Below are 15264 nucleotides of genomic sequence, written 5' to 3'. Positions count from 1 at the left end.
GAACTTATGTTTGGAAACAAAAAAAGTAAGTGAAGAATCAACACGTGCTTTCCACATTAACAAATACATAGCTGTGTTTTTGTTTCAACATTACTAAAATACTTGATAATGCACTTTATTGTGTAAGTTGTACACCGTACCTACAGTTTTTCTAGTTTGGTGACATTCTATTTGTCCGCTTTGAAAAAAATAGTTCCAGAACTGTATCACAAATAGATGCAAAGTATATAGCAACACTTCTAAGCTCCATAATAAAACGGAATAAAAAAGTAACTGTTGGCATCATGCTCTGCCAGCAATCATAGGATGGGAGGTTGGACAAGCCATCTATAAGACAAAAAGTCGCTCAGGAGTTCATTCACATTAATTTCAAAGTCAAAGTCAAAGTCAGCTTTATTTGTCAAATGTGCTGATATGCATGACATACAGCCCAGATGAAATTTCGGTCCTCTCAGACCCCCAGTGCAAAGGCTTAATAATATATTAAGAGAAACAATATAAAGATTTAAAAATCTATACATCTAAATCTATACACCCTATAAACATATAAACAGTAAAGTGGCATGTACACAATGTCTATTGCTGTAAAAATTAAAGATACGTGTCATTGTCAGCATCTTGATAAAGTCCCAGTACAGTACATGTAAAACATTGTAGTCAATTGAAGTCAAGCCATACTTTCTCTTCCCGTGTTTCTAAATTCAATCTGTAGATGGCGCTGTATATTGCTGGCGATGAAGCATTCCAGAACTTTCAGGTTGGATACCAGAAAGTGGAGGGGGGTCACTCTCAAGGGTGTGAATTCGCCAATATCTCTAGTGGTGACAGAAATCTACCCCAGTTGTTGTGGGATTTAAAAACAAATCCTCTTGAGGGAATTCAGGGGAGATCAGTTTAGATTTTTTTTTTTAATGAAAACAGATATCTAAATACGTTTATGTGAAGTTGAGATTTCCGAGTAACTTTGAAAGCAGCACCGTTCAGAATGAAGTCACGTTACACGAACTCTCGCGATATGTTGTGAGCAGTCACTCCGTCATAGAAGACGTCGCTGTGTCTCCGGCAGTAGGTGAGTCGCCACACAGAGTTTACGCGCTCCGCGGACGGAGCGGCGACCTTCTCGTTCCCACCCCCTTCACTTTCCAGCACCGGACTGAGCGGTGCATGCTTGGCGCTGGAACCGACGGTGTATCACCGAGCCACCGCACACTGCAAAGTCACTGGACCCAGAAACCCAGCCGGCGTGGGAATGGCAGCTATCCGACCAATAAAGGGAATTTTAAAGAAGAACAGCAAACCTCCGCCCGAAGAGCAGCCGCCGGAGTGCAGCGAGGAGTCCGCGGGGCTGTCGGAGAGTGAGGCGCAGTGAGTTGTCCGCCGCTCCGCACTGGGCGTTTGGGGCGCCCGGTCGGTGTTAGCTTAGCGACAGCTAAACACTTGTTAGCCTTCCCCCGCCGTTACTCCGCCGCCGACTCTCGCTTGGAAATGTCAGCGAACACCGGGTCGTGTCCCCTTTATGGAAGTTTCTGGACCAGTTTCTCTTCCCTGACGTAAACCTTCAGTCGTTGTAACTGTGAGCCGGCGTTTCCAAAAACACGGTTCCCGTCGTGACGGTTTCTCGGTGGGTTAGCCTGTTATGAGAGCCGTGGCAGGTGTAGTTGTCGCCGTTATTAATATAACGTCATGTTGTGGATCGGTCCCACAACACTAGTCCTCCACTCAAAACTGCTGATTTGGACAACAATGGAGGGAATACATGGTGTGGCAGTGACCGCTCCCAGTCATCCATGACCATAATAGGGGAAAATTAAAGTCTCACGTCTCTTTGGTTTACGATACAGTGTGTTTGGTCCTGGCGCCTCATCTCCTGCATGGTTTAGGTCTCTTTTTGCTCAAATACACCTCCTTATTGGGCTTTCTTCAACGTTTGGTGATGACATGACCATTAGGTTCAGACGGGTAGAAGCATGGAGACGTCTAAAACATGGAGTGGAAACACCAATGTGGTTGCACGCAACACAGAGATTCTACACAGAGCATATACCCCAAGGCTGTCATTCACCTGAATAAGGGTGCAAACCAGTGAAGGCCACTGAGATGATCTTGTCAGCCTCAGAGGGCCACATCATAATGAAGAATATTTACCACAGAGATATACATTTAATATTAAAAGCCAGCTCTGGCTCCAATGTCAAGAGAATGTTTCCCTTTATTGGAGAAGATCCCAGAGGGCAGGATAGGGTCTATCACAGGACACATAGACACACTTGCATTCACATCTCGGGACAATTTAGCATCATAAATTAACCTCTTGTGCATGTTTCTGGACTGGGAGGAAGCCCACGCACACATGGGGAGAACAGGCAAATTCCACACACAAAGGTCTTGGAAAGCTGTGCTTGAACCCGCAACCTTCTCGCTGTGGCACAAGACCACTGTGTGGTCCTTCATAGTTGATCTATGAACTCCACATTAGTAGTGCCATAATTTTTCATCTCTGGTGGAGCTGCTGCGGTTCAAGGAGTTTTACCGTGGTGACCGGTCAGCCATCGGATTTGAACCTCCGATCTCAGCCTGCCTTTGCCTAATTTTGCATCTGACCACGCATATCTGTATGTATGCATGCTTGAGAAGGCTGTGTCGTGTCTCCCCCTCCCAAATTTCTCAAGTGGTTAAACAAGTCCTCTCTAAGCCCAGCTCTCTCGTCACCTTTCGCCCCTGGAATAATGCATTGTTTGCTTTATTCTGTGAACCTGTCTCGCACCGCTCCAGTGAATCCACTGTGGGTCAGCTGAGGCCGCTGGTGCAGGATGCACACGAGCGTGATGGGAGCTAAACATGCAATAATGCACTTGGAATATTGGGATTGGAGTTGTTATAAATAAACACTTAAATTCATGATGTTTATGTCATCGTGCTTTGGGAGTAGTACTTCCAAATAGCGGTGCTCTTTGCCTTCCGGTACCATGTTTGTTGTTTTGATCACATGCATCTGTAGTGTTTCAGAAGTGGAGCAATTTATTGACTTTGGTTTCCGACTTCCCACAATCTTGATAACACTACTGACAACAATTTTAATTTAATCATGGCAGCCATGATTCCGGTCAAAGTCGGTTTGATTGTGCAACATTAACGTAAATAAATTCTTCATGTGGCTCCTCAAGCTAGAAAGAGGCAAATAGTTCCTCTGTGGCTTTATTTACAGAGCAATAGTGGAGAAAATGACAAGAGGCTGTAATGTTGCACTGTGCCGTTTTCACCTGTAATCTGTTAAAAAAGAGTGGAGTGAATTTACAAATTCTTTAATTGTATGAATAGAAATACTAATGTTTTTGATGAAACACATTTCACAAAAAAACAAAGCTTCATAAAGAGACTCTGATTTTGAGACCTATCAATATAATACAAATCAGCATTTTTGTGAATTTTAAATGTTCCCTTTTACTCTAATGGGAGATCTGAATATCTTAGGTAAATTTTTATTTAAAGCCTTTTGGGCCAGTGTCTGTGTCCCAGAGAAGGGAAGGTCATTGTGTGACGTTTACAACCCCGCTTGCATTTTAATCGTGCTCTCTCTGGTGGGACGGCGCAGCAGAGTTGGGTCTGGTTGCGCTTTGCCTTACTGTACCACCCTCACCCGCCTGCACCAGCACGCACTACCTTGTTGGACGGAGGCTCTTGAAAGCTCCTGTGGCAGAGAGGTGGAGGCAGCGCATCTGCCTTGCATCACATGCCAGTGATCCTTGTGCCCCCCTTCCTGCATGCAGAGCGGCTGACATCAGCTGCTGGTCCCGAGCCGCCTGCTCCTGCTGCAGCTGGGTCATGTCCCGCAGCACCCAGCCTCCAACCTCCTCCGCAGGGCCGCTCCTCCGTCTTCTGTGCGCCTGATGAGGAGTCACTGTGGCAGACACGTTTGCCTCCGTCGGGGCCACACACACAGAGGAGACGACATGTACACTGACTTTTTAGCCACCGTACTTTTTTACCACCTCTCTGCCACGGTTCCCACCATAGATTTCCACTTATAACTTGGACTGCCAAGATGTTTGATTAGTGTTTACTGTTGTATTCGTGCTGCTTTTTAAACTGCACTGCACTGCACATTTTTACAGATTAAATATGAACAGGTTGAGATACAAGATTGATGTAATAATATCCATGGATCCAAGATGAGTGCAGAAGAAGGGAAAGAGCTGTGTAAATGTGTATGCAGTAACACACAAGGGCCTTATCTATTTTTTTTTTCTCTCCCCAGAAATGTATTGCAGCACAGGGCGTAAAATGTAAAGCTTTGATCTTCTTTTAACCCTTTTGGGAGCTTCATCTTCATCTCTGCAATCACCTGCTGTAATTTAGTTAACAGTGATGGATGGGCCTCAAACCCAGTCATGTATAATTCACGGTCACTCCCATGAAACTCAACCTGTCCCTCACTGTCGTGCCCTCCTTGTCCTGACTGTCCCCAGTGACAGGCACTGAGTGAATCACTGACCTCTCATGATGCAAATAGGAACAATAACACTTTGGACAGTTAGATGTTTTACCCTTCATGATACGGATCAACTCAACTGTTGTCACTCAAGCTAATGCTGCTGCTGGGAGGAGAAATGCGTTGAACAAGAATCGGCAAGTATCACAACATCTGGTCCATAGTGATGGATAGCTGCAGCTTTTAGACAAGGTGGGAAGAGTAAAGACGTTTGTCAGCTCCACCTTTGGCTTTTTTTCCCACCATGACCCAGTGTGCAAAAATAGAACATTTCAGAGTTGCCAGTATTTTTAGGTTTCATCCTCCAATTTATTCTTTCCCAATTGAGATCTAATTTACTTGTATGTGACCTGGACTGAACCCAAAAAGCAGACCCATATATTGGGCTGCTCATCTATAGACATTAATGTGGATCTGGAAAAATGTGGATCATGAACAAAAAGTCTAAGCCACTGTATACACAACATTTTCAAGTGAAGATGGGAAAACTTTTGTTGCGTTTTGGGTGTCTGTTGACACAACAGTACTCAGAGCCACTGAAAAATCTTTCCTAAGAGTGAAACTTTTCACAAATGGGGGGAAAATGCAACTTTTCTGAAAGGGTGCTACTGTGCATACACACCACAGCCACAATAAATAGTTTTTCTCCACACACGCAAGGAGACGGACAACAACGTTTGCCTCCGGAGTGTCAAGACTCTCAGTCCATACTTTCATGGGATTTGGTAGTTTTATAGTCGAGTCGCCCAGAATTATAATCTGATGTTGTCCAATCAAATATGCATGTACTCCCATTGTTGGTGTCTATAATGTATTATTCTCTATATCCCCGTGGTTGTGATCTCATTTGGGGAAAGGTGGCATGGCGTCTTCTTTAGGATAAAGGATGTTTTGCCTTCTGTCCAGGCACCGTTCCATCAACTGATTTTTCTTTCTGCGTGGTTTCAACATGAGACCAAAATAGTTTTTCATGATGTAATCAATGTTGTTGGTTTGTGTGACTTTTTAACCTTGAAGAAAATAAATATTACATTGTTTGCAAAGATGACAACTGAGAGGGTTTGAAGGTTAACTCAAATATTGTTATAAATTATAAACTGGCAAAAAGTGATACTGTTGAGTGTCGCTGAGCTCTTAGCATTGCCTCCCTGTGTACCGAATAAGGGAATGCAATATAATACTGTTCAAGATGCTGGTTCTGGATCGGACCACAAAGGAGGAAGACGGTTTCGCTGTTGGGTGTTTATATGGTTTTTAGACTAAGTAGGGAAAATGTCACTTCATGATTTTGATAGGTTTTGTAAATATCAATGTTTAAAAATATTAGTATATATAGAGAGAGTAAATAAATGTTGCATATGTGAAAAAGTAACAGCAGAAAAGTGTTTGGAAAATCAACTTTTGCCTCTGCCTTTTGCATGTGGCTACTTCTCACACCCACATTGAGATTGGCGCACGTACACATCCACAATTGGCCTCATAATACCCAAGTGGAAGTGGTTGGTGGTTTTGTCTCCGCTGTAAGACAAGAAGCTCCTGCTGTTTGTGTTGGTGGGTTTAGGCGATGGTGGAGGGCATGGAGCCCGACCTTTTCTCATTGCCCTCTGTAACTATGCTACCTGATACCACAGCTCCGCTCTCAGAGATGAGTCACTCTGTTTAATGAGTTTCCCTGAACCGTTATGTCGCCAGCTGTTGACCACCCCGGAGAGAAAGCCATCGTCAAAGAAGAGCAGGAGCTCTATATTTAGTGTGTACTAGTAGTTGGTGCTGCCCTGTTGAGTTTTTTTTTTTTTAAATCTCTTGCAGAGGCAGGTGCAACATCATTGTTAGTCATTGTGCTGATCCGTTGTGAATGAGAGCACACTGAAGTGGATTTAGGCTCAAATATAGTTTAGTAAGAATTGAGCAGGTTTATCGAATTCTGGTTATTGTTGCATAACCGGATAACCAACAAAAAAAGAGTCAATGAAGCACTACGGATTCATCACTGACCTGACATTGTGACGCACACGAACAGTTTATTGTGAGGGTTTAATGCAAGTCTTCAATGATAACGTGGTGTAGGCCTACAGCGTAGTACGAATCATGTCAGAAGTCCCTCCACATCCCCGATTGCTTGTTTTGTTAAAGGAAGCACTCGTCTGAACTGTTTGCCTTCAGTGCCGGTGGGTTAATCATGGCTTTTTCACTGAAAGTTTCGGCGTGATGGCGACGATGTCGTCTCAATGACTCGGGTGTTTCAGGGACAGAGGTTGGGTTGCTCTGCAGGCAGTAAATTTAGCATCACCCCTCCTCCCCCCTCCCTGTCTCCCATCATGCTCAACCTTTTCCCTCCTGAACAAGGTCAGGGATGATGTACAGCGCCTTGGCAGAGGAAGCTTGGGATTGCAAAGAGTTTAAACAAGCTGGATGACTCCATAGAGAACAATGATTTATGGCTTTTTGCTTTATAAGTTGGGGATTTATAGCAATTTTTTAAAATAAAGTGTCAATTTTTCTGAATGCACTGTGAAACGAAAGTAAAATGATTTGCAATGTTTAGTTTTTGTGTTTATTTTCCAGTTAAAACTAGTAAATTTGCTACCTTGGACTATAATACCAAGCATGATCTTTGTACTATTTGAAATTCAGAAGTTATCTACCCCCCCCCCCCCCCCTCCCAACCTGGCAGCAGAGCATGCTGAGGTGTAAACATTACAAATGAATCTATTCATGGGGCTTATAACCATGTTCAAGTGAGATGATTAAAAAAAAAACAAGTGGAAAAGTAAGTGACTCCTGACCTTTTTCATTCACTGTTGATCAGCATTACCACCCATTCAGCCCCTCACTCGCTTCCACGATGGATTACCTTGACATAAAAACGAAATTCTGTGATGCTTCCTGGGAGTTGTCAGGAGCTCGATCGGCGCAGATGACATTTCTGGGCTTTTGTCCACGCATTCCCCAAAATAAAGCAGCATGAGTGGAAAAACTGGGGCACTTTCAGTCCTCGATCAAATCTGGTGGCTCTTCTCCCCTGAAGGAAGTTGTTTGCTGTGAAGGTGGAAGTTCTACAGTGTTCCACATTAAAATGTGAGTCCATTTAACCCTCGTCTACCTCTTTCTTTGTTTTGTTTTGTTTTTTTCCAGGAAGAAATCTCAGAAATGGGACGAGATGAACATCCTGGCCACGTACCACCCAGCAAATAAAGATTACGGCCTCATGAAGATCGAGGAACCAAACACTCCGTATAACAGGTTGGAAATCGCAGACGAAATATGTGGATGTCTTGGCCGTTCCTGACATTAACCGTCTTCAATTCAATCTGTTTAAATTAAAGATGGCTATTCTATACTGGTCAGCGTTCACAGTCTCGCATGAACGATTGAGGAGGAATGCAGCTTGAAGTTACTGATTGGCTGCATGAAAAAGTTGAATTTCGATCTTCAGGTCAACTCTTAAGTGTAACGCATGTGGTTTGTCCCATTAATGTTCACTCACTGCTCTAGGAATGGCCTGACGGGTACGTGTCAGTATGTGTGGTTGTCGGTTTACCCTTCAGCTCATTTAACTCTTCCTCAGGATGGTCGGAGACGATGAAGGGGTGCTCAGTGACACAGACGACGAAACTGGACTAGCAGCAGAAGACCTGGCGTCAAAGTAAGAAATGGACGTGAACTTTTCAAAGAGTTCGCCTTCGTTTTGGTCCACAAAGAACCGTACGTTTTGATCATTCAGACCCTTGATGGATCGTGCATGGCACCAGTATGGATGAACAAATACCTGGTGTATGCTCATGCATTTGCATTCAACATCTATCCAGATGTAGTATATCTGCATGTGGTTCCTTGTATTTGGGGGGGAAAAGCAGATTTTAACTTTGAGTCTCCACAGACCAACACAGTAGGAGTGATTTTACAAAATGCCTTGAGCTCCTAAACAAGCAGAGGGATTCTGGAAACGGATACGACCGACTTTTATTATTGTCCCTGGCTGCTTTGATTTGAAAAGCAAAGTTCCGAAATGTTGATCTGCCAATAAGTGCTGTGATCTGAATAGTAATGGGAAGTGTGTTTGCTGTGGGCCAGCGTGCTTACATAAGTGCGTCGAAGCTGAGAAGGATGAGATTGTTGAACTGTGTACATGCTACACTGAAGACCGTAATGAGCTGGAGGCTGTCAAGTCAATTAGCAGCTTTTGCTTGCTTCTACAATCACTGCCTTCTATTGTTTTACACGAAACCCCCCCAGACAGTCGGGCAGCTGCTCTTTTTCTACGTCGCCTTGTTCAAATCTCCCCACCTTTTCTCCCATCAACCACTTGTCCAGCTTCACGTTGCTCAACTTTTACTCCCCTCATCTGTAATTCACTTGACCCCTTTAATCTCTCTCCCTCCCTCCCTCCCTCCCTCCCTCTCCCTCTCTCTCTCCTCCCCGCCTTTTGCCCGACATCCCGGTGGTGTGAATTGAACTTGTCGGGGACTTGACTTGTCTTCTCCGTGGCTGAATCAGGCCAGTTGGTCGGTGAGCCGTAGTACAGTAGAGGAGGAGCTCCCCCGGGGGCAGTCCCACATATTCACTACCATCCACTCAGCCATAAACTCTCACTCCTCTGCGCCGCCCTGGTTAAAGCTTTGTGAGCGTGAGAGACGGTGATAGTAAGTCTTATTTTTGTCTCGCGCTCCAGTAGTCACTCCATCGGCGGCCGTCACGTGGCAGCAGACCTTTTCCACTTTTTCTTTCTTTTCTTTTTCAATTGTATTACAATTATTTTTTTTAAATGAATAAATATTTATGTACCTTGAAAAAAAAGTGGCATGTTGGTTTTGTCTTTAAGGCTGGTGGCAGTACAGGATGCAGAGTCCCGTCACATGGAAGAGGAAGAAGAAGAGGAGGAGGAGGATGACGAGGACGAGGAAGAGGAGGAGGATGAGGAGCTGACGCCGGAGAAAAAAGGTATGAGTTGTTTGTCTCCAGTTTCTACCATCTGTGTACTTATATAGTTTCTTTTTCAGGACTTTAACTTCCTGTTGAGCTATATAGTTTATTTTCAGTCGGTCTAATACACCAAAGCAGAACGTTGTAGCACTTTTTCACTCAGAGCAATGGCTGACAACTCTTGTATTTTAGCTTTTCAGTCACATGACAATGGCTTTTTCTTTTAGACCCTGACAACTCACTCTTTTCTCAATCTGAATTACATTTAATCTACATTTAATGTACCAGTCGGTTAAATGTTCCTTTATTGCACCGGAGTTCTATTTAACAGACACGGACTCTAAACGTACAAAGTCTTTGTCTGGTCTATTTAAGTCACATAAGTTCCCTCTATCATGCAGAAAAAAAGAGGCATTTTAAAATGTTGCGGAAGATGCACTATGACGAGGGCTTCAACATATTGCGGGCGCGTCAGCTCATCGCCAACGAGCTGGAAAACGACGACGAGGACGAGGAGATGAGCGAAGAGGCGGAGGAGACGGAGATCAGTGTGGACCCACCCCAGGAAGGTGTGTGTGTGTGTGTGTGTGTGTGTGTGTGTGTGTGTGTGTGTGTGTTTCTGCACTTTTCCTGTGCAGGAATGAATAAATAGAAAATGAATGAGTGTATAGATTTGGTTTTAATGGAATGTTTTCATTGTGTGTGTGTGTGTGTGTCTCCTTCTCTGTTTAGATCAATAAACCAACTCCGACAAAACCTCCATGGACGCCATGGTCATGGAAACACTTTGGTTGCCTGTGATTACGCCATATGCCCCTTGAAAGACTGACATTGATTTCCACAACCTGTGCATCAGAGTGTATGTTGAAGTACGTTTACTAATGTGAGAGCTCTTCCTTGGGCCCCGTTGGAAGTCTTTGCCTGGATTTGTTCCTGTTACCAGAGTAAAAGATGTGACAAAGCAGACTTCAGGCTCTTCCATACTTTCCGCATTGCGCAGACCCGCAGGCCGCTTCCCACCTGCACACGGTTCTCCGATCAAACCACATTTCAGGATTCACGAACGTTCCGTAAAGGAACGGTCCCGAGAATGACTTCGCTTTCGGTGGTCGGCGTTTTCCCTCCTTTCCTTAAAGTTTTTAATGTTTTAACCCCCCCCCCCTCCCCCGGAGTTCCGAGTCGTCTTTATTTTCTTTTAAATCTCCTCACGCGAGCGCTCAGCGGGCATCTATTGTCCGTTGCTCTGTCACGTCGGCGGTCAGCGAGTCGCAGAACTTGGGCTGTACTGCAGAGGGCGCCCCCCACACACACACACGGACCCTCGTGCACAGGGCTGGATGACGATGTTTACGTCACCCTGCGGACACGCGGATGTGGAAAGTATGAACTGGCCTTTATTGTGAACACACGTTTGCGTGTTTGGATGTGGTGACGGTGATGCTAAACAGTCATGGTTGGGATTTCTAGAATCCCCGCAGCAGTCGAAGTTCTCAATGTGTACATATGCAGATATAATGGTTTTTTCTAATCCAAAGATTTATACAGTTAGACCAATTTAAACACACACCTTTTTTTTTTTTTTTTTCAGTTTTCACCTTCATGTCTTCACCTCTGCAAATTTTACGTCAGTCTTGGAATAGTTGCAACAGCTCACCTCCAGTCAGATTGTGTCCGTACTACAGGAATGAAGATATTTTCAAGGATTGTTAAATTTTGGAGTTGATGTGGTGTCTGAGGGGAGGGAGGCGACTGGGTGAAGTGGACCACCAGTCTCTGTGAGCAAACACGACTTGAGAGTAACAAAAGAGCAGTGACTTTAGCTCTGCAGTTCAATGATATCGATGAGATTTGTGGGTCTACAGACTGTTCGTTTTTTGGTTTCTTTTCTTCTAACCTGTAGTCTACCTGTGTGAAACGAAAGGCCAACTGTGTGTGAGTCCCATCACTACATCTTCTGTGCCTTAAATCAGTGCAAAAGACACCACGGCATTGCAGACTGAACCGAAGGGGATTTCTAACATAATTACTGCATTAGTCGGCAAAAAAAAAGGTATTAACTAGCAGTGCTTACTGTGGGGCTTCAGTTCGTGACACAATTCAAGTCATTTCATAGTCGAGTCTGTTCTCATTTCTCTAACAGTGAAACCAAGTGCACCTCCAAGAGTTACTGGTGAGGTTTCATTCTCTCTCTGCATCCGTGCACAGTGAGGGTATTACCCCTTCTGCATCTCGTATTACAAAGGAAGACCTGCCGTGGCTGGAAGGTGTTTTTCCACATACAATTCTCAACTGTATGTCCCGGAGTAGCTCCTGCTTGTTGAGCTTGATCAACGACTTGCAGTCGCCCCATCCATCATACCTCCATCCGTAGGTATGTTATGTTTGGCCGTGGTTCCCCTGCTGAGCACTCGCCATCAGTGACTTGCAGTTGCATCTTTTCGGACTGGAGGTGTCTGTGATGTTACGTCACTTTGAGGTTCATTTGATTCTGGAAAAATCCCCAAACTCCTGCCAATTTTTCTCTCCATAGATCAACAGCCTGTGTTTCGCTCGTGCCTGCTAATGTCTGCATGCTCACACAATTTGCACGCTGGCATACAATGCTCATATCGGCAGTAGAACATTTAAAGAATACATGGGGTTAAATGTTGCTGATGGGATCAAACCATTTAAGATCCTGACGGTGTCACGGTCCGCCGTTTTCAGCTCTGAACCCCACAGCAAGCACTGCTTTCCCACCACATGTACAAACAAAACTCATTCGTGCCCGTAACCTCCCGATCACCCACCTGTCTGTGTGACTTCTAATAACAAATCCACAATCACATGAGTGAAGACTGTTGTCCCTCCTGTCCCCTCTCTTTCTTGCCAAGAATCCCCTCCTCCCACCTTGTTTTACTGGTGTCGTACTGGAGAACATGTGGTTAAGACCCTGGAAGGAAGCATCAAATCCGTGTGGGACAGCTGCAGCAGACTTGTCTGTGGTGGAAGCCGGAGGGGTGTGTATGGCCACAGCACAGCCTCCCTACAGGCATATCTGACACGTAATGATGGCACACTTGACTAGCTGCTCCTCAGACGTTTGGCGTTGTGACCACTCTAGTGTGTCGGTCCAAATGAGGACCTTTTTGTTTGTTTTGTTCTGTTTTTGACAAAGTGTTACTTGGCTTACTCGGTGATACTGTTCAAATAAAATAAAATAAAAAAAACAGGATTATTGCACTTCATACTGACTTTATTGCATTGGAATAACAAGGGAAAGATATGGAGCACCCTCAAGTTGAAGCATATCGTCAAAAACCACAGAAAGTTGATCTATTAAGTATCTACCAGAAATTGAAGACGGTCTTCTGTCACGTGGTGCTTTTTCAAATTGACGGGTGTCCGCCGACACGGCGGAGCAGATCTCCATTCACATGGATTCGACTCATGACCACAGTGTCTCACCACAAAACGGCTTTTTTTTTTTTGCTAAAAGGTGTTTTATATTGTATTGCCAGTCGTATTTTGGTCCACAACTCATTTGCTTTCTCTCCAAGTAAGAACACCACATCGCACCTCGCTTTCCTTTAGCCGACCTGTATACCTCAGTATTCTTGGTTCAAGCACGTGTTACTGTTGGACAGGAGGAAGGACAGGATCTTCCACTTGGATCATTTGTCTTCACAGCTGAGCTTTGACTTATTCTAAGGAAGATAGTACGGTGCGATCATTTCTGACTTGCCATCTTTTTTTTTTTTTGCTTAATGCTTTGTTGGTTTAAGTGGGATGCCACTTGAGAATGCCACAGAAAAAATGTTAATGCTACTGACTTTAAAGAAGATATTAGGTTAGGTTATATCACTGAAGCTTGTTGACAATGTTTCAAGGAGTTTTGTAATGTTTAAAGTTTCTCCAGGTGTTAATAAAGTCACTATTTTGTCTTAAAGAAAAGAAGAAAAAAAAAGAAAATGGGCCTGATTTTAAATGCGACAGTGGAAAAGGACAATGATCCCGGTGCATCCAGATTTGCACACTTGGAAGTTGGTGTGGCCCGAGGGCTTGTGGACACTTTGGCTACGGGCTCCGACTTGAGCTGGACTCCACCAGGAGGGGACGCATGCAGGAACTTTGATTCTCTGTAGTGTTGTGACGTCTTTCTATTCCCTCCGACCCTTTAATTCTCCACTGTGATTGGAAAAGTGTTGAGCTTTGTGTTGTGGAAATACAAAAGAGCAATGACAACTAAATGACTTCTGCTCATTTCCTGCTGCAGTTTTTCCTTCTTTTGTTGTATTAGGTGACTTTTTTTTTTCTTTTTCTTTTGGTCTCTCGGTGAGGTGAAAGAAATCCCTCTGTTTCAACCCACCAACAAAAACAGACTATTGAATGAAGACAACAGAAAGGCATTGTAGCGCCTTACAATTGTGGTCAAAAAGAGGAATGTTGGTGTAAAGACAGATTTTTAACGGGACTACTCTGATCAATTTAGAAGCTATAAAAGAAGCTGCATAGAAAATGAGACGGTCGTCCTGTTTTCACTCCAGACGTGACTGACACGATCGCCTCCGAGGTGGTAATTACCCGTCGAATGTGCCTCCTATGTATTTATGTACATGTAAATAAAGTGAGCAGGCTTTGCTCTGTTGGGTCGTTTTTGTTTTGTATAGCTATATTTGCTTTGTGTCTCGCTTTGTTTGACACCTCTGCCTGTTTGATTAGATTTTTATTATTTGACAATAGGCCGTTAGTGGTTCCCACTCATGACTCAGCACTGCGTCCGTCTTAAAATGACAAGGATGGAAATCCACGGGTTTTGTTTTCATGCTTTTGTGTTTGGTTTGCATGTTTTTAATTATCCAAAAGTGTGTTCTCTTTTCTGTCCTCTTCCGTCATTAAACATGTCAGAAATCGGCATCTTACGTGGCTCATTCTTCATATGGAGCTTGTAATGATTTTAACTAAATATGTTGTCTTATTCAAGCTTCAAATCTTTCAGCCTCTCGTTCGCCGAGCTCACTTTCCCCCAGTGAATCATGACTGGAGGTACTTCTGTCAGGGAAAGGGGAATTTGGAACAGTGTTGCCACAGTTGCTTTTTAAAAAAAACAACAACACATCCAACTACTAGTTTCTCCTTTAAAAAGAAACTTGGTTACTTCACTAATTACTTGTTTTTAAAAGTAACTAAGTTACTTTTTAATTGCGTTCAGCAGCTGCCGACAACCCCCCCGACCCCCCCACCCTCACCCCATTGTATGAACATAAAAATTACAACCGGCTTCCTGCACCATGATTATACATATTTAACCTTTGACCTTCATTCTTTGTTGTATTTATATCTGACTCGCACTTTTATTGTCAGATTTTTACTATTACTGGTATTTATTTATCCAGAGATGTAGTTGTAGTCTGTTGTTCCACAATTTATTTATTTGTACTGCCTGTGCTGTGACTTTAATTGCTTACTTTAATTTAGTCGCAGTTATAGAACTGAAAATTTATTAAATGCATTTAAAACGGAGGATGACATGGAGGTTAAAAAAAGAGGATATTTCTTTAAAACACCACAAACTTATGAGTATTAATGCTTCCCGACACTAGTAAAACATAGCTCAGCATTAGTTTTCCCTGCCAATATCAAGATATCTTTTATCTTGTAAAGCATGTAATATTTTATTATAGGAAATGTTACAAAGAGAGTTTTCATTTGTTTCTTATTATATCCAAAACATATATAGTTTATTTGTTCTTCACTTTGAAGTGGCCTTTTATTCTCGTGCATAATGTAGTTAATAGAAATGCACTGATACCACTTAAAAAAAAAGTACCAACCTTTTGTTTCTTGGTGATACTGAGCACTTACACTAATAC

The 15264-nt window shown here is 43.5% G+C and overlaps 1 protein-coding gene across 1 annotated transcript; it reads left to right on the top strand.

Annotated features, from left to right (window-relative positions):
• The first annotated feature begins 1052 nt into the window (after positions 1–1052).
• On the top strand, positions 1053–14299 carry ppp1r2 (protein phosphatase 1, regulatory (inhibitor) subunit 2). The gene is made up of 6 exons (XM_080506807.1): positions 1053–1365; positions 7625–7732; positions 8058–8135; positions 9312–9430; positions 9814–9981; positions 10145–14299. The coding sequence occupies exons 1-6, from the start codon at positions 1250–1252 to the stop codon at positions 10150–10152; spliced, it is 597 nt and encodes a 198-aa protein (XP_080362933.1). The 5' UTR covers positions 1053–1249; the 3' UTR covers positions 10153–14299.
• The last annotated feature ends 965 nt before the right edge of the window (positions 14300–15264 follow it).

Source organism: Blennius ocellaris, assembly GCF_963422515.1.
Source record: "Blennius ocellaris genome assembly, chromosome: 12".
In the NCBI taxonomy this organism is placed as follows: domain Eukaryota; kingdom Metazoa; phylum Chordata; class Actinopteri; order Blenniiformes; family Blenniidae; genus Blennius; species Blennius ocellaris.
Note: the sequence above shows the minus strand (reverse complement) of the source record. Positions and strands in the feature narration are given on the sequence as shown.

Excerpts from the sequence above, each read along its gene's own strand:
- ppp1r2 (XM_080506807.1), top strand. The coding sequence starts at position 1,250 with ATGGCAGCTATCCGACCAATAAAGGGAATTTTAAAGAAGAACAGCAAA. Across the intron at positions 1,366-7,624 it reads CTGTCGGAGAGTGAGGCGCA|GAAGAAATCTCAGAAATGGG; the intron begins GTGAGTTGTCCG and ends GTTTTTTTCCAG. Across the intron at positions 8,136-9,311 it reads GCAGAAGACCTGGCGTCAAA|GCTGGTGGCAGTACAGGATG; the intron begins GTAAGAAATGGA and ends TTTGTCTTTAAG.